Below are 23,109 nucleotides of genomic sequence, written 5' to 3' on the forward strand. Positions count from 1 at the left end.
AGATATGTATAAAAACTAATTTTCAAAATTGTAATCGTAAATATAGATATACAAAGTGATAAAACTACTCTCAAATAACATTAACATACAAAAATTTTTATAAAAAACGTTAGTTTTCAAGGATTCGTTAAAATTCTTAAATAATTTAACAGTTCTGTAATGATACTCATCCTATATATATATACACACACACACACACACTAGCTTTTATCCTTCGTATTACGGGGTTGTTTTATGTTATTTTTATATATTTACATATTTTTTTTAGATTTTAATTTTATTTATTGTAAGGACATTTATAATGTAATTATTATTTGATGATGAAAGGGTTTCACAAATAAATAAGATGTTATAACCCTTTTTAAAAACTATCTGGGTTTGGTGAGACCCATGACCCACTTATTTTTTTACTATAAAATTGTTTATTAATTATAAATATTTGTTTTAAGAAAAATTAGGATATTAGTTTTTTGTATATTCCTATTTTATAGGAATTTCCATATCAAATATTTGGTGAGGCTAATTTTTACTTAATGAGATGTTATAACTCATTTAAGGGTCATCTGGGTTTGGTAAGACTCCTACTCGTGAATTCAGGTCAAATACATGAGAAACCTCCATTTACAAATAAAAACAATCTGGTGGCTTAAGAGAATGTAGGGCGCGACCAGAGAGATATTAAAGGTTTTGTTTATATATATTATTTATCTCCCCTTGTTACTGGGTTTGTTTTACATTATTAGTTTTTAATATTTATACATTTTTTAGAATTTAATTTTATTTATTGTACATAAATTAATAATATACTAAGTTTTTTATGATGAAATAGTTTCACATATAAATGAGATTTTATAACCTGGTTTAAAAGCTATTTGGGTTTGGTGAGACCTATGACCCGTTTATAAAATTGTTTTTAATTATTAATAATATATATATATATATATATTAAAAATCACATATTAATTTTTAGTATATCCTTATTTTATAGGATTTTCATATCAAATATTTTGTGAGATTAATTTTTAATTAATGAGATGTTTTAACCCGTTTAAGAAATATCTAGGTTTGGTGAGGCTCATACAGGTGAATTCGAGTCAATTGCATGAGAAGTTTCCATTTACAAATAATACAATCTGATGGCTTGAGAGAATGTAAGGAGCAATCAGAGATCTTTTTAAATGTTTCGTTTATATATATAACTAGTTTGATCCTCCCGTGTTACGGAAGTTTGTTTAAGTTTTTGTTATTTAATCGTTTTGCTATTTTATGATGATTTATTTTATTTTTCTAACGTAGTTTGTTTTAATTTAATACATATATATTAGTTTGTTATTATATTTTTTTGCGTTTGGGTATTTTCAATTTAGATGTGTATGTTTTTTAGATTTTTAACGAACAAAAATACACGAACATGTTGATTTTTTTAAATGAACACACATGAACACAAATATTTGTCTAATGAAAAAGGGGACGTTGATGTAGTTGACGATAGCGGGTAGTATCGGAAGTTAACCGGCGATGGAGATGATAGACCGGCAATTGAAAACATGTAAAGAAGATAAATTGAATTAGAGGTTGAGAATGAAAGTATTTACCAATAAATAAGATCTTATAACCCATTTGAGAGTTATTAGGGCTTGGTAAGACCCATAACCCGTGGAAATTATTCTTTGATGATTAAATGGGTATTTCACAAATAAATGAGATGTTATAACCCGTTTAAGGGTTATCCGGGTTCGGTGAGACCCATGACCCGCGAAAATTATTGTTTGATTATGAAAGAGTTTCACAAATAAATGAGATTTTATAATTCATTTAAAGATTATCTGGGTCTGGTAAGACCCATACCCACGATTTCAGGTCAAATGCATGAGAATCATTCATTTAAAAATCAAACAATAGAGAATGGGATTACAACCTGAGAGCGACACGTAGAATTAGATAGTTAGATAGATTATAGATATATATACATATTTATTAGTTTGTTTGGTTTGGTTAGAAATGACGACTTTGATGCATAGCTCATGCAAAGCACGTTGATTCTTCAACTACTACATTTTATTATATCCCACGTGAATCTTATGTTTTTAAATTAATGCTTTAGGGTTTTATTAGGGTAGTTAGGTACAGATGGAGATCAGGATGGTTAATTGTGGGACATTAATTAAAACTAGGTTTAAAACCCGATGATATGATGCAAATTCGGGCGGTATAGGTGAAGTTCGCCATTACATTTACACTAAATAAAAAAAATGATATATGAACACCTAAAATAGTGTAAGTACGCGTACAACTTATAATGAAAGTGTATAGTCTATGATACAAAAATAATATATGTAAAACCACGTTTATTCGGTTGGCAAAATACGGGGGTAGTTGCAAATATTCAGTCGTATCGATAGGTTTGCCACCATACTGGAACTAAACACAAGATAAATTCAAAAAATTAACATATTTAAAAAGGAAAAAACAAAACGCGGGTGTTGTAGCGGCGAGTCGATACACATTCGGTCGGTACCGGTTAGGTTCGTTATCGTACCAGAAGTAAACATCAAAAATAATTTCGTTATTGGCTAGGTTCATTACGGTACCAAAACTAAATATAAAAACACGTGTGTTGCGGTGACGAGGCGTTGCATATGTAGTTAGCATCGCTTAGGTTCGTTACGATACCAAAACTAAATCTAAAACTTAATTTGCTCAAATTATTACAGTTTAAAAAAAACCTTTAAAAAAATCCTAAATTCAAAGACCTTTAAAACATTGGACGTCATAGCCCACCAAATCTTTGTACTTCAATAAAACAAATGATAATACAACCTTTAACCTTGATGGCTCATCCTGTCAAATATGAAGTTAATATTATGACTCATTTATAAACAGTCCATTACAAAGCATGATTGCAAAGAAATTGTTTATACATGTTGTATCTTTATTATCAGAAGTTTATAAGCTATCGGTTTGGTAAGTCCCATGGCCCGCTTATTTTTTTACTATTAAATTGTTACTTAATATAAATAATATCTTTTTCTTAAAAAAATCGGATATTAATTTTTAGTATATCACTATTTTATAAGATTTTTATATCAAGGTGAGATTATTTTCTAATATAATGAGATGTTATAACGCGTTTAAGATTATCAGGGTTTAGTGAGACCCATACCCTTTAATTCGGGTCAAATCCGTAAGAAGCTTTCATTTACAAATAAAATAATCTGATGGCTTAAGAGTATGGATACCTAGACTTCTTCATCACAATAACATGTAATCCTAAATGGCCTAAAGTCCAAAGATTCCTTCAAGACAAAAATCTGAACGCAGATGACAGACCAAACATATTGTGCATGTTGTTTAAAATAAAACTTGACTCATTGATTAAAGACCTGAAGCATGGAGATATCCTTGGAAAACTTCAAGCAGGCACAAATACTATACATATATAATATAATATAATCAAAATTTTATTTGTTAAATAAACCATGAAACAAGTTTTAGAGAAGTTTCACACGTCTAGACTTTTAAAGTTAGATGTTGTCTCATTACTCAAACTCATTTTTTGGTTGAAAAGTATTTGATCTTTATGAGTAGACATGACATATTTAATTTCGGGTTAAAAAGGTTAGAAGTGAAAACTGAAAAATGAAAATAACATCACTTCCTTATTTGAACCGGTGTTGTGAACGAATTGGGTTATTATATACGCACACCATATAATAAAGTAAACTGCAAGTCTCAAAGTATGTGAATAATAATTAGAGTGTTATCGATATTATTCAGTCAACATATGTGGATGATGTTTCAGTATCGATTAATCAAAGAATTTTTGTCCTCAAACTGTGTGTGCATTCTGTTTGATCAATTAGTTGACGTGCATTTGGTTTTTTTATAATCTTTTCATGTCAAATATTTCATATAATAATAAAAATAACAATAATAATAATAATAATAATAATAAGCTATCTTTATTGGTTAGTGTGACTTAGTTATATACGAGAAGTTAACTATCAGCACGTGTTCAATCCATTTGCCTTCGACACTTTTGGATCCCTAGCTCCCGAGGCGGTTCGCTTCTTGGAGCGGGTGCAGAAGGTGGTCCACAGTGACTCACAGAGCCCGAGGAACCAAGGATTTATATTTAGTAGAATAGGCTTTGCGATTCAAAAGGGGATAGCGGCGCAGCTTGTTGCTCGCTTACCCATAATCCAGATGTAGTTCGGTTTGTGTTATATATAAAAGGATTTACGGGATTAAAAAAAAATTACATAATGAATGCATCGCAGTGAGAATTGATTGATCGGAGGAGTATCTCATGTCTTTTCTGTTTAGAAATTGTGCTTTGTTAATGTTTTCTTAACACTTTTATTCACTTAATCTCTTATTTGTATTTCTACAGTTGTTTATACAGTGGAGTTTTAAAAGCGTGATTTGCCTCACGCCCATATTTGTCTATTTATGCAAAAAGAAGACAAACTCCCAAACGCAGAGCATGTAAATCCGTACATCAGTGCCGAGATTCCTGATAAGAACGAAGATCCTGAATTATACAACCTTGTGGCTGAGTTGATGATGCATGGTCCTTGCACACACTATAACAAGCCATGCTCATGCGTTATAGACAACAAGTGTTTGAAAAACTTCCCAAAGAAGTTTCAAGAAACATCAATAGATACATATGGCTTTCCTTTATACAGAAGGCGTGATTCAGGCGCAGTTGTCGAGAAATCAGACGTCAATCTTGATAACCGAAGCGTCGTACCATACAACAACAAACTCTTGAAACGATACCAAGCTCATACAAACGTCGAGTGGTGCAATCTGTAACAACTCGGGTTTTCCGACTATAATATATTAAATATCGATACCCGACCAGTTTTCATTTTTCGGGTAATTTTAATCAATAATATGACACGTTTACCGAGTGATTATTTGTTTTTTTATTATATTTAATTAGTTTATATAAACTAACTCTCCATATATTACAACTTTGATCCTACGCGAAACTATTATCCAAGTTTGTTTTCACTTTCAAACTTGAAGGACTAAAATGCAATTTCGGATTTTTTTGATTTAACCCTTCTATCTTGACCCAAACCCGTATCTAAACCCTAACCCGATGACCCATTTCTTTTCTTGTACCTTAATCCACGGACCTTAGTCAATTTTGATTCATAAGATCACTAATATGTTTATTTGCATCTTACAACGACACTTTAATTTAGGTATGAAATCGTAAATCAATTAGCCGACCAAAATATAACTACGCGTCTATAACATAATAGGGGATACGATCTAGAATAGATGATATTACAATTAATCTTGCTTGTACGTTCTGGCATAGCTCGCGAAGTAAAACCTATAACCAATTTCAATAAAACAGCCTGCAAGCATCGGTTTCTATCGCGTCTTATCCGTCTGGCCTGGGGTCCTCGTTCTCATTCAATTCGTGATGGTGTAAGGTAATAAAGATATGTAATTCGATCGTTTAATATCAGTAATCAATAACCCTAAACTTAATTGGATTAATATAACGCAGATTGATCAATCCAGATTCTAGGGTTCTTAATTTGGGTGTTAATTTCAGTGTCTGCATAAATCTTATTTTTCTTAGATGATAACCAGTTATCACAACCTGTTACCTTGTGCGCGTGTTTAACCCAATGAGCCGGCCAGGGTCGCGGGTTCGAGCCCCGGCCAGCCCACTTTTGCCCTTTTTGCTTTTTTTAGGTTGATTTATTAATTATCATTAATATTAACTATAAAATAAGCAATACTTTATTTAACTGACAACATTAAGTTACGTCTTTTGTCAAAAGGTCAATGAAAGCTTTCGTTTATGTATTAAAATCCGACACCATTATTGGTGTTTTCTGGTCATTAAACATATGTATATATTATATATAAATGTATTATTCTTAAATCCAAAAAATGGTAGCAAACGTATTTTTTTAAACATATTAATTATACTTATACCTTTAGACTTTCGTTAAAAGAAAAATATCCTAAAATACATATTATATGATAATTAAATATTTAGACGTATGTATTAAATTATTTATCATGTTACAAGTTATATTATTTTTTTTTATAAATCCATTATTTATTTAAACATTTATTTATTTAAATATTTATATAATTGTATTTTATTTAATCTAGTAATAATAAGTATAGTTTATATTAGTTATATAAGATTATTAATCATTAAATTTGATTATATATTTATCGCATCAAGTGTAAGTAAAGGTGATGTTATAAATTATAAAAAGTATTGTTTCTCATAAATAATAATCACTAATATTAATCTTTACAATAATAATTATTATAGAGTTCAATTGATCAATCAATAATCATTTGAATCCCAAACATAACTCAAATCATCAAAATCTTAATTTATTAAATCATGTTATAATTTATTTATATTACTTTTATTTAATTAGGAATCCTTGACGGTATATCCCGAAATGGTTCATCATTCTCACATCATCTTTCTTATTTTTGTTCATCCGATCAGGTGAGTAATCACTCCCATTTTTACTTATTTTTAACCTTTTTGGGGACATATGCGTATCATATCATATTTATCTATTATCTAGTATTCAAAATCACAACTGTTTAATCCTTGTGTGTATATCAGTTTATGCCTAACTTGCTATTTGCTTACTTGCTTTATTTGAACCGCATTCGGAGAGGTCCAACATATTCTCAGTCTAGTATGATCATACGACTGTCGTAGTGGCCGACGTCCGACGCATTGACAATGGTTTTACCGACACTTCATTTTTGGTAACGAATACCCATTCGCATGGCAACGGTTTAGCCCTTTCTTTATGTTTGATTGTTTGTTTATATGCTATGGTTTAACTGTTTATCTCACATGAACAGTTTGCATTTTTCTTTATATATTATATACTATTATTGTTGTGTCTTAAACTGATGTTTTACTCACTCAACATGTGTTGTTGACAAAAAAAAAATATTTTATGCCCATTTGCAGGTTATCAGCTTTGTTGTTTAGCAAGATGAAGATCACGTAGAGATGCTTTTTAGGATACAGTATTAAATAATCATTGTTGTAATTTCGTTATACTTAATGTACTTAACTGAAATTGTTTTATTTGAAATTATTAAATAGATATTGAAACTTATAATGTTGCAAGATAGTAACCTTGTGAGCTGTGAAAATCAGTTCACGCCCCGGCATTTCCGTCGTAGGTTGGGGTGTGACACAATCAGGGGTGGTGTATCAAGTACGTCTTCAAATACATAAACAAAGGCCCTGTTCGCGCGATCGTGTACTTCTCTAACAGTGGAGACGGTGAAAATAACACGGATCGTAATGTTGATAAGATTAAAGAGTTATATGACTGTCGATATCTGTCGGCACGTGAGGCGTCGTGGCGTATTTTCGGATTCGATGTCCATTACAGAATGCATGCGGTTATGAGACTGCCTTTCCACCTTCTTGGTAAACAGCAGGTGATTTACGGTACCGAGGACGATATTGATAATGTGTTGGAAAAAATAGACAGCGTTGCATCTTCAATGTTCGAATTGTGGATGAAATGCAACAGCGTTAATTCAGAAGATGCAAACTAACTTATTCAGAATTCCCAACGAAATTCGTTTGGCACGCAAATCGCGTGACTGGCAACGAAGGAAGAAAGGATTTTCCATTGGTAGAATCCACGCAATATCTCCAGCTCTTGGAGAAGCGTACTTTTTACGAGTCCTTTTAAACAGGGTGAAAGGACCAAAAACATTTGACGATATAGGTACCGTTAACGGTCATATATACCCTACGTTCAGATATGCATGTTATTCCCTTGGATTATTAGACGATGACACTGAATACATCGAGGGAATTGAAGAGGCAAGCATTGCCAGAACAGGTGCTCACCTACGTTCATTGTTTGCTACAATGTTGTCTACCGACAGCCTCTCTAGGCCCGAACACGTATGGAACAGTACCTGGAAACTCCTGTTTGACGACATCCTTCACGGGGAAAGAAAGCTATTAAAATCGTCAGGTATATGTTACTTTTTACCGGATGATGTTTTATTAGGCTATCCAAACTATTAAGACCCTCCCACATACAAATAATAAATAACTAAAATAACTCATTATTTTAAATAAGTTTCAATGATGAATAATTTCATGTTGTCACGTTTGATAGTTAATCTAAGTTTTTAAGTCAATTAACTATTTTGAAAACAAACTTCGATTGATATATAGCATAACTTTAATAAATATTACATAAACAAATCTAATAAAATACTACAAAACACAAATCAATTATCTGTTACTATGCTTATATATATTTTAATGGGGATGGGTTTAAAAGCTCGGTTAAAATTTCTTATATAATACTTGGCTACTTGCCTTAGTTTTGTTTTCTTTAACAAGTTGTAACAACTCACTTTAAAGTTTTTGGCAATATTATGAAATTATTAAATTCCATTAAAAGTTATACCTTTTTAGTTATACCAACAGTTGGTTCACCCTCATCCAGCTTACCAATTTAATCCAAAAAAGCACACAATAATTCATCTAACCTAACCAAATAAGAAGACCTCATAGTCTTGTTTTATAAAACAAATCTAACGTAATAAACTAACAGTCCTCTTCTTTTATCCCGCATAATTTACAATTAGCATATTTAAAAAATTAAATATAAGTGTTGGTATCATACTTGTACTAGGTTTTAAATATTTTTAACCGTTGACTAGAAACAACCAACAACCTTTTACAGCTGACAGAAGACCAAATCAAGAACCTTACGTTACTTGAAATCCAGAAAATCCTATAAGAAAACAACTTGAGTTTAACAAGGTATGAGACAATGTCTTTCCCTGATGAAGAGTCCTTATCTGCTGTCAATAATTGCCTTATTCTAGACGAGCAATCATATGATCAACAAACTGAGAGAACAAAACTTGAAAAGTTATTTCGATCGATAACCTCAGAGCAGAAAACTATTTTTAACATAATAACGAAAGGTGTACAGCAGAATAAAGGTAGTGTCTTTTTTGTTTACGGTCACGGCGGGACAGGAAAAACATATTTGTGGAAGACATTGTCTTTAGCCATACGATCCCAAGGTAATATTGTTTTAAACGTTGCATCAAGCGGAATCGCATCATTATTGTTATCCGAAGGTAGGACAGCACATTCAAGATTTCATATTCTGATTAACCTAAACGAGGACTCATCTTGAGTATGGAACGAGGCTCGGATGAGGCCGAATTGCTAGAAAAAAACAAAGCTAATAATTTGGGATGAAGCCCCAATGACCCACAAACACGCATTTCAGGCTCTTGACAAGTCTTGCAAAGACGTCTTAAAGTCAAAATCGCTATTTAGAGGAAAGGTTGTTGTCTTTGGAGGCGATTTCAGACATATTATGCCAGTAATACAGAAAGGAAGCAGGCAACAAATAGTAAACGCAACTCTGTGTTCATCCTATATTTGGCATCATTGTCGGGTACTTAGATTAACAAAAAACCTAAGGTTAATAGTTCGTCAACAATCGGCTGACATAGAAGACACCAAAAATCTCTCAAAATGGCTACTAGACATATGAGAAGGTAAAGTCGGTGGACCTAATGACGGTACGACAAAAATAGATATACCGGATGATTTACTTATTGAGCAATGTGACGACCCTATCATAAAGCTAATACAGTTTGTATATCCCAAAATTCTAAACAACAACCAAGACCCTACATACTTTCAACAGAGGGGGTTGATTGCACCAACAAATGAGGTTGTTCATGAGACTAATGATCGTCTGCTTGAATTATTTCATGGTGACCCGGTCGAGTACTTAAGCTCAGATTGTGTATCTAAGTCCGACTACATAGATGGAAATGTTGATCCAACTTTATACTCCACTAAGATACTTAACGGTCTTAAAATATCCGGGCTACCAAACCACAAGCTTATACTAAAAGTCGGCGTACCCGTTTTTGAGAAATATCGATCAAAAAAAGGGCTTATGCAACGGCACAAGGCTTCAGGTTGTTTCTTTGGGTACGCATGTAATCGAAGTGAAAATTCTTTCAGGGACTAATACTGATGAGAGGATCTCTATTCCAAGAATCGCCCTGACACCTTCTGATAAGAGCATCGCATTCACGTTTACAAGACGACAATATCCCTTATCAGTTTGCTTCGCTATGACAATAAACAAAAGTCCAGGACAGTCATTAACTAGGGTGAGTTTGTACTTAAAGAATGATGTCTTCTCACACGGATAGCTGCATGTCGCACTATCAAGAGTTACAAGCAAACAGGGTTTGAAAATACTGATTCTAGATAAAAACGGCAAACAGGCTAAAAAAACGACAAATGTCGTTTTCAAGGAAATTTTCTCTTATTTAAAATACAATTAGTTGTTTTCATTTACAATACTATAATTTATGGATTTAGTACAATTTAATAAATTCATGATGCACAACAACAATGATTTTGAAATTACAATAATTAAAATAAATCATTATGTATACTAAAATACATAGTATAAGGTAACCAGTCAAACTCATACTCGGCTAAATCAATAGTTAACAAACATTTATAAGTAACCTGCGTGACATGCAGGCTAAAAATTATATATATATATATATTAATTTGTAAGTAACCGTTACTCACATTTTTCTACTATTCACAAACTGTACATATAATGAAGCTTGATATACAAGTTCAAACAGCATGCGATCTAACACGATTTATAACTGAAACATCTTCTCCACGCGTTTCTTATTACATGTTATGGAAATGGGATCAAATTAATGACCGTTATATATAAAGTGGTTCAATGTAAGCTTAGGAATTTCACACCTTTTGTTTTTGTTGTGAAGGTAATTATGTGATTAACAATTTGTGTCTGCATTCCAGCTAAAGATTTGTAAGTGTATTTTTCAATTGCCAGTAGTAGAAATTGTTAGCTTAAAAGCAGTGATATGAAATTTATAACATTGTGTCTTTTTGTTTATAAATGTGTTTTTGTTTATTTTCGTCATTGATTGTGTCTTCTTTTTTTCGTATTGTGTTATATTACTCAACATTGTGTTATATTTTGTTCGGCATTTTGTGAAATTTTGCGATCTATTGTTTCTTTTTTTCTATTTATAATTGTGTTTTTTTTATTTTCATCATTGTGTATTATTTTTTCTTGGCATTGTAACTTTCGTCGGTTTCTTTTATTTTTGGAACGGGAATGACGGGGAAGCATTTTGGTTTTTAAAACTTTTTTGTTTTTTATTTATAATTTGGGTTTTTTGAATTTTTTGTTGAGAGGTTTTTTTGTGTGGTCACAAATTATTCTCACACTTCTCATTTTTGTCTCATTTTGTATTTTAACTTTACCCATGTTTTAAAACTACATTGATCCTCCATTACATAAAGGACTCCATTACATAAAGGAACAGAACATTAACCAGTTAAGAGTTTTTTAGAACGATGACTTTCTTGTGTTTAGGTCATCACACTTCTTAAATTGAAGAGATTTGTCGCCTCACTCTGCTTAAAATATGTTGTTTTAACCGAGCTCACGTTGACTTTCAGAGTTTTGCTTAGGTGTTCCACCGGTAAACCATACCACCGGTAAGAGCGACCGTTATGGAATTATTAAAATTGGTTTTAGTTTATAAACTTTATCCTTCATTGCTTGTTCTAACTTTAGCAGGTTCGAATATATTAGTACTAATACTATATGGGTTTCAATGTGGGACCGTGTGGGGGGGGGGATTGTTAGGATTAAATACAAAGACAGAACACGAAAAGCATTAAACGAACACACAAATTTAATGTCGTTCGATCTAAACTGAACGTCCACGAGTGGCTACTAGGTATTCGATTATTCGAGTGATAAACGGTTAAAATAAACATACTGCTACAGGCTTAGTGCCGACTGCCCCTCACTGCACTTCTATCATAATCTCAATCGAAACTGGCCCATAAGATCTACAACCTCATTAGAAACAATGTGATACACGGAAAAAAAAACTATAACAAATACAGTATACACTATATGTACATAAAATAAATAAAGAAAAGAAAATTATATTGGGTATATAATTTGGTAAATGAATATATCACGTAATCGCAAATCTACGTAAGTTTTAAAAGTTATCTCATATGTAATATTTATTTCCGTCCTTTGGAATTTCAAGCATCTTAATCGTGTTCGAGTTTCACTGTCATATACAGATAAAATCGTGATCTAACTTATATTTCTATTACAATTATTATTTACAACCAAATATAAATTTTAGAAAACTTAAAAAGTTTTTATTTTGTACATTACTACATATCCCAAGTCCCATAAACTTGGTGATAGTTTGTTTGGTCCCCACAAAAACACAAATTAGTTAACTTTACACGACATTTTAATTGTCAAACATGTCACATGTCACATGTACATATTACATGGCTCAACAACAACCTCAATCAATGCATAGAATCCATATTTAACACGTTACTTCATTACCAATTAATATCTTGTACCTTCAATATAAACACTAGAAAACTCATCTTATTGTTTATATTCATAAATCATAATAATAATAATATTCATCATCATGGCACCCATTACAACTGAACACGAACACGAACACGACCATGATCGTCTAAAAGAAGTGAAACAATTCGACGAATCAAAAATCGGCGTAAAAGGACTAGTAGATTCTGGTGTCACTGCCATCCCACGCTTCTTCCACCACCCGCCCGAGAATCTACCCGGCCCGAAACCCAAAAACCGACCTCGGTTAACTGTTCCAATTATCGACTTATCCGAAAAAAAGTCAACGGTCGTTGACCAAATTCGACGATCGGCTTCGACGCTTGGGTTTTTTCAGATTGTAAATCATAGTATTCCGTTAAATATAATCGATACGGCTGTTGGTTCGATGAAGAACTTTTTTGAGCAATCGACGGAGTATAAGATGCGGTTTTATCATAGAGAGGCGGGTAAAGGAGCAGCTTATTCCACCAACTTTGACTTGTATCAGTCAAAAGCTGCCAGCTGGCGTGACACGTTGCAGGTAGGGGTGTGTACTTTTTGATTTGGTCGGGTTTGGGTTAAAACCGAACCAATAAACGAAACTTTATTTTATGATTTTTTTTTTAAAATCGTTCGGGTTCGGTTCAGTTTGGTCGGTTTTGAGTTAAAAATCGAACCAAATGATTTGGTCGGGTTTGGGTTAAAACCGAACCAATAAACGAAACTTTATTTTATGATTTTTTTTTTAAAAAAAATCGTTCGGGTTCGGTTCAGTTTGGTCGGTTTTGAGTTAAAAATCGAACCAAAAAATGAAACTTTGGTTTTTTATTGTTTAAATTAATATCGTCGGTTTCAGTTTGGTTGGTTTGGGGTTTAAACTGAACCGAAAAACGAAACTTCGGTTTTTGAAAATCGTTTGGTTTCGCTTCATCGGTTTTAGTCTGTTTTGGGCTAAAACCGAACCAAAAACGAAACAACATTTTTTTAATATTTGAAAACAGTTCGGTTTTTATTTTCGATCTGGGTTTGTTTAGGTTTTATTATTTGAGCTTAAAATATTTGTGCTGAAAAAAAAATGGTACAAATTAATGCATCGGGCCTAAAATCATTTTGTAAAATTAACAACAAACTAATTATTATATATTCGGGCTAAAATATTTGAGTTATATATTAATTAAATTTATATAAATTACTTGAAATAAAATTAAAAATAATGAAAACCTATAAATTCGGTTTAGCTCTGTTTTTCTTTTTTTATTACATACAAGATCAAAACCGAACCGTAAGTTCGATTTTACAAAAGCACAAAACAAAACCGTCAGTTTTTATTTCAGTTCACTTTTCCGGTTTTTTTTTTTGGTTTCATGCACACTCCTGTTTACAGGTGAGGATGTCACCCGTAGAGCCCGACTGGGAGGCGGTACCCGAGATGTGTAGAACACCGCTCGCGGAATGGGACAAGGCGGCAGTCGGGTTAGGAGCAGAACTAATGTCTATATTATGTGAAGGATTGGGTATAAAAAGTGATAGATTGAAGGAGTTGACATGTTTGGAAGGAAGGGTATTTGCATCACATTATTATCCACCGTGTCCGCAGCCAGAGCTCACGGTCGGGCTGTCGTCGCACACCGATCCCGGGGTGTTAACCATGGTGGTGCAGAATGAAGTTGGTGGGTTGCTGCAGGTTAAGTGTGGTGATGAGTGGGCTGATGTTGAGGCTGTTCATGGTGCTATTGTTGTCAACATAGGTGATCTACTACAGGTAACCACACTCGAGCGCGTCTTGTTTGACTTACGAGAGCTCGAACTTGGTTCGTTTCGAGATTTATTTTTAATTTTTAAAGGTCGAGCTAGAATCATGAGTAGTTGTTCAGCTCGAGGTTGGCTTGGCTCATTTATTATTTATAAGTTAATTCATATACATATTTAAATAACTTTTATAGATATTTAATTATAATTTTGTATTTTATACAAAAAAAAACAGTTTTAAGTGTTCGGATAAAAGTAATATAAATAGTCAAGCCGCTCTTGAGCTAATCGAGCTTGGCTTGTTTAAAAGCTGAGCTCGAGCCTAAAAATAATTTTGTTTAGTAAACGAGCGTGAGCCCAATGGTTTGTTTGATAAGTGAAGCTCAGCTCATGCTTGTTTACTAAATAAACTTATTTTTATACTCCAGCTCGGGCTAAAACAAACCAATCCCAATGACCTTACGAGCAACTTGACTCGTTTACACCACCTTTATCCACACACTTAATTTTTTTTTATTTTTTTTTTATATAACATGTTCGAAAACGCAAGTCTAAGTAATAGTAATTGCTTAAATGAACTAATCGATACATATATATTTATTTTTTAAATTTACAGATGATGTCTAACGATGAATACAAAAGTGCGCAACATCGCGTGTTAGCAAACCCTGTTGAAGGAGCACGTGTTTCCATCGCTGTGTTTTTCAATCCTAGCAACAGAGACAAACTATACGGTCCGTTCCCAGAGCTCGTATCTAGCACCAAACCCGCGGTTTATAGGGAATTCGTGTATGAAGACTACATGAGAAGGTTTTTCACTAAGGAACTTGATGGGAAAACATTAACCAATTTCTACAAAGTTGATAACACAAAGGCATGATGTGGCATGTATGGTTATATGAATACTTGTATCATTTGATGTGAAATATGATGTCTGTTTGAAATTGCTTATAGAAAAAAATAACATAATATATCATCATTTTACATAACATTACATAATAAAGTCGAGTTATTCTTGGCCTTTTATAGTAGGAGATGGTACAAGTAATATAATTTTGCGGATGTCACCGTTAGGTATATGGTTGTACCCCAGACGGGGCATTTAATTAAATCTGTATATCGCATACAGCGCTATATGTGATATATAGAAGTTTTTATATTTTCTTTTGTTTTTTATTATTAATTATTTTTTTTTAAATGTATTTTTTTTGGTATTAGTAATTTTTTTTAAAAGTCACTTTTTAATACAAATGTGATCATCAATGGTCGGCTCGAATTCCATATTACAACGAAACAAGCAAAAAATAAATTACAAAGAATATAAATAAAATTGTACAACGAGTTTGTACAAATAAAACAACAGGCGACAGCACGTCGTTGTCGCGTCCAACGTCCGACGGGCCAGCCCTGTGGTCTAAATGTGGCGGTGGTAGTTTGTAGTCCTCACCACGATGGAGGGTGACCTACGATGAACGAATCAGCTCACGAGCTTGCGAAGCTCTGAAAGCAAACGCACGACGAGATATACACGTGGAATGTGTTGCGGTGGTGGAAGTTGATATTTATTTTAAAAAAATAGTAATTAAACAAGTGTTAATAGAAAAACATTTATTATTTTTAAAAAAATATTAATTAAAAAAATATTAATAAAAAATATTAATTAGATTTGTAGGTATTTGTTTTAAAAAATTAAAAAAAACATAATAATTTAAAAAATAAAAAATAATTAAATAACTATATGCCACATACAGACGTGACATGTAAGATACGAATATGATATAACAAAAACCCTCTATATATTGAATGTGGCAATATAGTGCTATCTATACTATATAATAAATATCACTATATTAATTCTTACAAAATTTTCCATCATCTCTCTCATATTAAATACATTTATCTTTATTATTAATAATTTTGTATTTTAAATTTTCCTTCCTCTCTCTCATATTAAATACATTTTTTTTCTTTTTAATCATTCAAACTCTTAAAAGACAAATTAACCATTGAAGTTCTCAGTGTTTATGTTAATTTAAACGACGGGTTCTTTAACCGGTTAAAATATCAATCATTGTTCAAGTCAAAACAATTTATTATTAGAATGGGTTTCGATCCACGGGTTGGTTTAAAAAAGTAGCCATTTACAACATTTTTTTAATTTGCTATTTAATCAATCCATCAGTTATGTTAAGTTCATCATCTTAAAAATCCCAAAAATATTAACACTATACTACATGTTTTGGTTTTTCATGCCGTAAAGACAACTTCTTACATTTGGAATACAAATGTTAAACGTTAGCACACTGTTAATCAGACGATAAATTGACTTTGTATATCCTTATATTCTTCATATGGTATCTATCAGACAAAATGATACGTTACCAGAAAGCATTAGTTTCTTGATTTTTTAAATGACCTCAAAATATAAGGTTGCTAAGTCATAGGTTAGTTTTAAAAGCTTATGTTGAACTGATGCTGATTAAAATATTAACTAGAAAATTGATAATTGCAATGAAATTAAGCTACATGTGAAAATACAATATGATAACCGTGCTATAGAAACCGAAATCATATACGGAAATAATATTGAAACTCACAATTTTAATTTTTTTTTAAATCATACACCTTTAGATAAAAGTACTAATTTTAAATAATGAAATTTTCACTTAATTTTTGTTTGGAATAAAGATTAACAAAAGCGAAGGTCAATTATTGTAGATTATTGGTTTATTTTTTAGACAATTTGTTTTAACTCGTGACCCGTTATTTGTTGCATTATCTAGAGTTAAAATTAGAAATAATGTGAAACTAAGTTTTGAAAAACAAGGAAAAACAAGTAAAGCTACAAATAAAACTACACATATTGTTGTATCAAGAAATATTTAGAGATTTATAAATTTTCTATTTTCATATTGTATAGTGTGTAATTTATTATACGATATAATATATCTTTATATCTGTTGAACATATTGTTTTTGTATGTCACATTATGTTATTATTTAAATAAATTTATTTATTCTAACCCGTGTGTTACACAGGTAGCTAACCTAGTATACAACATATAAAGGGGTGCAACCTGAAGTCCTAAACAAAAAGGTCATGACTCATGAATAAGTCAAAAGAAATCACATCCAAATAATCAGAATTCTTTAATGTGTATACGTCAAGGTTACCACCAATTAAAATTGGAAATATCGATGATGCGAAATAAATGTTTGAATAAGTGTACTCTTTTAAAAACTATGCTTATCTAATATAAAAAGATCAATAAAAAATAAAAATAGCTATCTTGCTGACTGAAATAAATTGGATATGGCTCAATGATATAGTACTTACATTACTAGTAAGAGGTATGGGGTTCAAACCTCACTATCATCATTTTATATGAGAGATATGAGCAGTGGCGAAGCTTGGGCTTAGTCACGGGAGTGACCGAAGTCACGGACTAAAAAATTTTCGGATCGACGATTTGGTTTATGTCTGTGATTCGGGTCGGGTCAGGTCGTATCAAACAATATGACATCTATATATCTAATTTTATTTATTTATTCAAACAGTTGTTCTTACAATAAAAAAACAAAATAATTTTTTAACCAACAAAAACCTCAAATATTCATGATGATGCGAGAGGAATGGTGAGTAGGGATAAACAAATTGGTATTGATACCTGTACTGGTACCGAAATCGGTACAGATTTGGTACCGTCGGTACCGAATAGATACCAAAGTTTTGATTTTGGCACCGGTATATCTCAAATTTTACCTTCAATACCGGTATCGAACCGATATTTTGGTATCGATACCGGTACCGGTATGATACCGATCAATCTCATCCTTAAAGGTGAATACCTAGAAGAAGAATTGCAAAGACCTAAAATATTTATAAAAACAAATCTTTTACTATTTGACTACTATTTTGTAACTTTTGTTTATAAATATTGTGAGGGTTTAGAAAAAAAACCAAACGATGGAGTATTATATTTAATAAGACAATCAGCAGTGACCGACAGCATTTTGGAAAAATATATCGGGGTGACCGCGCTTAATACCTATAAATTTTTTTGAGAAAAATCGCAAAATTTACCATATTAACGGAGAAAACGGCAGTGGCCGGGGCCAACCCCGGTCCCCACATAGCTTCGCCCCTGGATATGAGGGATGACCCTGGCTTGCCAGGGTTCGAGTCCTAATCTCACCCGGTTTTACCGGCTCCTCGCTGTCGTGCCGTTTGGCGGGTGTGGGGGTCGGGTTTTATCCGGGGAATCCCTCAATAGGTGGACCGCTAGGAGCTTCGTCCGTCCGGACTCGTGGCCGGCTCGGGCTACCTTTAGCCAATGAGAGCCGCGTACGGAGTACCCGATGTTACTTAGTTGGTCGTTCCAAAAAAATCTTGACGAGTGAATTCATTATTATTATAATCACACCACGCACATCTTTTAATCTCCGAATTTTTAAAACAATCAACTTTTAATTGTATGACATTATTAAAAAAAGAAATAAAGTTTTTCATACTTTTTAATTTGATTCAAATCTTTCTGATGTAGAGTTATTTCATAATTTGTAATTTGATTTTATTAGTTTAAGATTATTATGTTACCAATTTATTATTTTATATTTTAGTATAAGTTAGGATGGAATGTTATGTAATTTTCAATTTTTGATTATAAGAACGTTGCCTTTTGAACTTTTGATTCTATTTATCGTCTTTGAACTAACTGATGCAGTTTTGGAAGCGATCAATACTCAAGACACTCTTGATTAATCAAAGACGATAAATAGAATCGAAGGTGCTAAGAACAATGTTCTTTTGTATTAAACTCAATCAAAACTAATAATCTAAACAACCTTGGATCCCTATTTATACTAAACTTGGAAAATATAAACTAGGAAATTACCATGATCTGTTACAATGTTTGTTCATCAATAATGTTTGTCTAACGTTTTCAATCGGCCAAGAGATGTAACATTCTATTAAAGCTTTCCAAGCACTATTTTAGGGACTCGTCACTTAGATGAGGGTTGTCCAGCCATCTCAAACGACACACGTGAGGCACTTGTACCATTTGTAGCATCTAACATCGCACTTGTACCATTTGTAACATCTAACATCTACTACCAAGTACCAACCAATATTGATGTGTTACGCAAAGGGAGCTCACGCCCTTGTTTATGAGCGTAACAATACTTGGGGTGAAAGCTTCCTAACATGTCACTTAGTTCGTCTATCATCCACAACTAGTACGCCCAACACATATTGATAGTATCTCAGGTTGGGGATCTCTAATCTCTTTTGAACTTAACATCTATCATGTACAAATTTTATGTGAAATTTGCATATGGTGTTACAGTGTAGGTATATAATATATAAAAGAAAAAACTATTCCATCGTGCCATGGTAAATTGGTAATGCCACAAATCCTAGTTCTTGCCAATATTCCTTAAATTTAACATGTTATTCACTTTACAAAATTTAGGGATTACACTATCTCAATGATGATCATGAGTTATAACACAAGTTCAATTCCACAATTTAATGCTCAATTCTTTCATAGTTGACTGACAGGTGATGATCGCCGTTCAATTCATACAAAAACCTAAATAACTTGGGTTTTAGGTAACTAAAGTAAGCAGGATATCGTATCCACGAGAGAAGCATGCGGTTTAATATTATATATTTTAATTGATTATGAAAGAAAATGAAAAATTTTAATCGAAGATTGTTGAATTAACCTAAAGCTAAACTAACTTATAATTCAACTTAAAAAGCCAGAAGCATGAAAAAAGTTGAAAGGTTACAAAGAGGAGAACACGCGACACTTCTGATACCCGGTTCAATTACTTAGTCGCAACACTTAATCGATAACATAATAACATTAATGTTTAATCGGCTACATACACATAGCTTACATTGATTCTTCCACGTACCTAGAGCGGTTATGTACTTACACACCAACTGTTCGATCCTAAACTAAACTAAGTACAATGTACTGGGCACGATCAGGTGGCGTGTAAAATAACCAAATAATAATCACAAGAATAAATATGAACCCAATTGTCACAATTCATAGTTATTTACTTATTTTAGTATCGAATAAAAGTATTCCTTAAAAGTTAACACTGAAATAACTAAAGCTCGTTAACTTTCTTAATTAATGGGCCTGGTTAGTAGTTATTTTGGTCTTTTGTGGCTGACTGACTATGACCCAAAGCAATACATTTTGATTGCAGCCCAATTTGGATGACACGTGTCATGAATAGAGGTGTACAAAACCGTTTTTTTTTTTCAAACTGGATCGGTTTGATCAAAGCCTGGTCAAAAAGGGTTTGACCCAAACTGGTTAGGTTTAGAAACCAATTTAAGAGCATGAATGTTCGAACTGGTCATAACCGATTCGGTTCGGTTTAAAACTGATTTTTTTTTTCAAATCGGTCTGTTTTAAAATTTTGATTTGCTAGTTCCAAAAAGGAACCGGTGAGCTAGGTCGGTTGGTAACCAGTTTCGCTGGAACCGGTTTTTTGGTCATACAGGTTTGGTTCGGACTGTAGTGAACTGGTCTCAAACAGGTTAATTTGTACACCTCTAGTGACGAATGTAGTCAAATAATGAAATTCACAATCTTCATATTACCCATAATGCTTTGTTTTATTCATTCTCTTTCAATTCGTAACAACATCACAAAAAATTATTAACTTATATGTTTGAACGTATCTTGAAAAGGATGAATGTACATAGTATGTAAGACAATCTTATAGAATCGACGAAAGCAAGGTTATTTAGTCGGCATCGAGGATGATGACGATAACGTTATATCGCTTATAAAGACTAAGGTTGATGTGGCAAACATTGTAGCAAAATAATTGATGGTGCTATATCACTTATACATGATTCCCTCAACACATGGAAAACATATTATTGTATGTTTGTACATAATTTAATCATACAAATATAACAATTGGTAAAAATCAAAAATCAATGATAATTAGTTATATATTACTACACCATTTTGCACTAGTGCACAACAATGAAACAAGACTAAAAATGGCTATTACTATTATTTGTATTAAGGAAAGTCCCTAAATTGTCCATTTTGATGAAGTAGCTCAAGGTTTTGTCCATCAAACTGAAAGATCCCCAAAATGTCTAACCATATACCGTCGGAGACGAACATTAATCGTTGTCAGGCGCATCTATTCTAGACATATAGGAATTGGCTATGTGTACAACATACCGTCGAGTTGAGAACTGTCTGTCTTAATCATTCATGCTGCTTTGCTTTTATCTATCTTATTCTTCTTTTTTTCTTTTTCATTTTCTTTTGCTCGGCAACCCATTCATTAGCATAAGCCCAACACTAATTAAGCCTGGTTCTTACTAATTCTCCAGCCCACTAATCTTTTATTCTTTCTTTGATTTTGTATTTTTAATAGTGTTAAATCCCTCGCACTGCGGTGAGGACGTAAAACCATAAAAAAAATGTGGAAACATTTTATCGAACCCATGTGCTGTTGGGGGTGTTGGACCTACGCTTTCGGACGGGACTGTTAAATCAAAGGAAAAATAGACGTAAAAATATTCAACGACGCACTCCCACTTCTGCGTGTTAACATAATCTGAGTACCCAACACTACATTATTAAAATTTTAACGGCTCCAATTTTAATGTGTCACCAACATTCAAAACCCAAAGTAGTGTGAAACCAATGAAACAATTTTGTTATGATCAAAAAGTTTGATAAACTTTTGTTGATATAATGGAAAACATGTATCATTGCTATATTCAATTATTATTTGGTTCCTCTAAAGGTGGAAAATATTGTTTGCGTTGGCGTGTAAGTAAATATGTGGTTAGAGTTGCTTTGCATAGTGTAAAGTCATGTTCAAATTTGCCATTGATTCTAAGTTTATGTTATGTGTATATGTATCACTTACTTCATCTCCTTAAGCAACGTTACTAGATTTTATTATTTTTTTTATTATTATTATCTTGAAGGAAAGAAAACAATAACGAATTATTAGGCTAAAACGCGTACGGGAAGTGTGAGGGCAAAATAAAGTGGAATTTTAATTTTGGATTTTTTTAATAAAATAAATTAACGTAACATTATAGGGATGGCAATAAAACCCGAACCTAATGGGAAAACTCGAAACCCGACATAAATGAGACGGATAATACCCGACCCATTAGAGTTTGGGATGGGTTTGGGATTAGTTTAAAAATTTTTCACGGGTTTGGAACGGGTTTGAGATTTCTAATATACCCGATTACATGACATGATTACCCGATAACATAAACCTATTTACCCGATTATATACCCGATATAGCTTACTATTATATATATACTATATTCCAAATATATTATTCGTCGAAACTTGTTTATATTAATTATTTGAGATATTTTATCTTTGTGGTAACCATCTTTTTAATCAATTAGTTATATTCTGTCAAAACCCGACGGGTTTTGAGCCGGGTATACCCGACGGGTATTTTATCAAAACCCAATAGGAAACCCGATGGGTAAACCTGAAACCCATGTCGTAATTATCCGATTAAAACACGACCGGTTTGGGACGAGTTTGGGATGGACTTTAATAACCGGGTATGGGTTTGAGAATACCTAAACCCGACCCATTGACATCCATACTATGGAAAAAAATTGCACAACCAAACTATTAACCAATAAGCTTATTCAAAAAATTAAATTATTTAAACCTAATATAAAAACCCTTTTACTTAAAGCTTTTTTTTTACATATTTTGCCCAAAACTTATTATCGATTCCTAGAGATGGCCATAGAGGCTGGTGATGTTAATTAATAAGATAGATTAGATGACAATAAAATAATTTATCGGTAAAGTAATTTCTA

General features: G+C 32.5%; 1 protein-coding gene across 1 annotated transcript; it reads left to right on the forward strand.

Moving 5' to 3' along the window:
• Window positions 1-12,481: 12,481 nt before the first annotated feature.
• On the forward strand, window positions 12,482-15,188 carry LOC143534804 (1-aminocyclopropane-1-carboxylate oxidase homolog 3-like). Its single transcript, XM_077029206.1, has 3 exons — window positions 12,482-13,038; window positions 13,882-14,259; window positions 14,863-15,188. The coding sequence occupies exons 1-3, from the start codon at window positions 12,577-12,579 to the stop codon at window positions 15,124-15,126; spliced, it is 1,104 nt and encodes a 367-aa protein (XP_076885321.1). The 5' UTR covers window positions 12,482-12,576; the 3' UTR covers window positions 15,127-15,188.
• Window positions 15,189-23,109: the final 7,921 nt, after the last annotated feature.

This window comes from Bidens hawaiensis, unplaced genomic scaffold, assembly GCF_021521415.1.
Source record: "Bidens hawaiensis isolate Kalapana, Puna unplaced genomic scaffold, B.hawaiensis_p1.1 tig00010344_1, whole genome shotgun sequence".
NCBI classification, from domain to species: Eukaryota; Viridiplantae; Streptophyta; class Magnoliopsida; order Asterales; family Asteraceae; genus Bidens; species Bidens hawaiensis.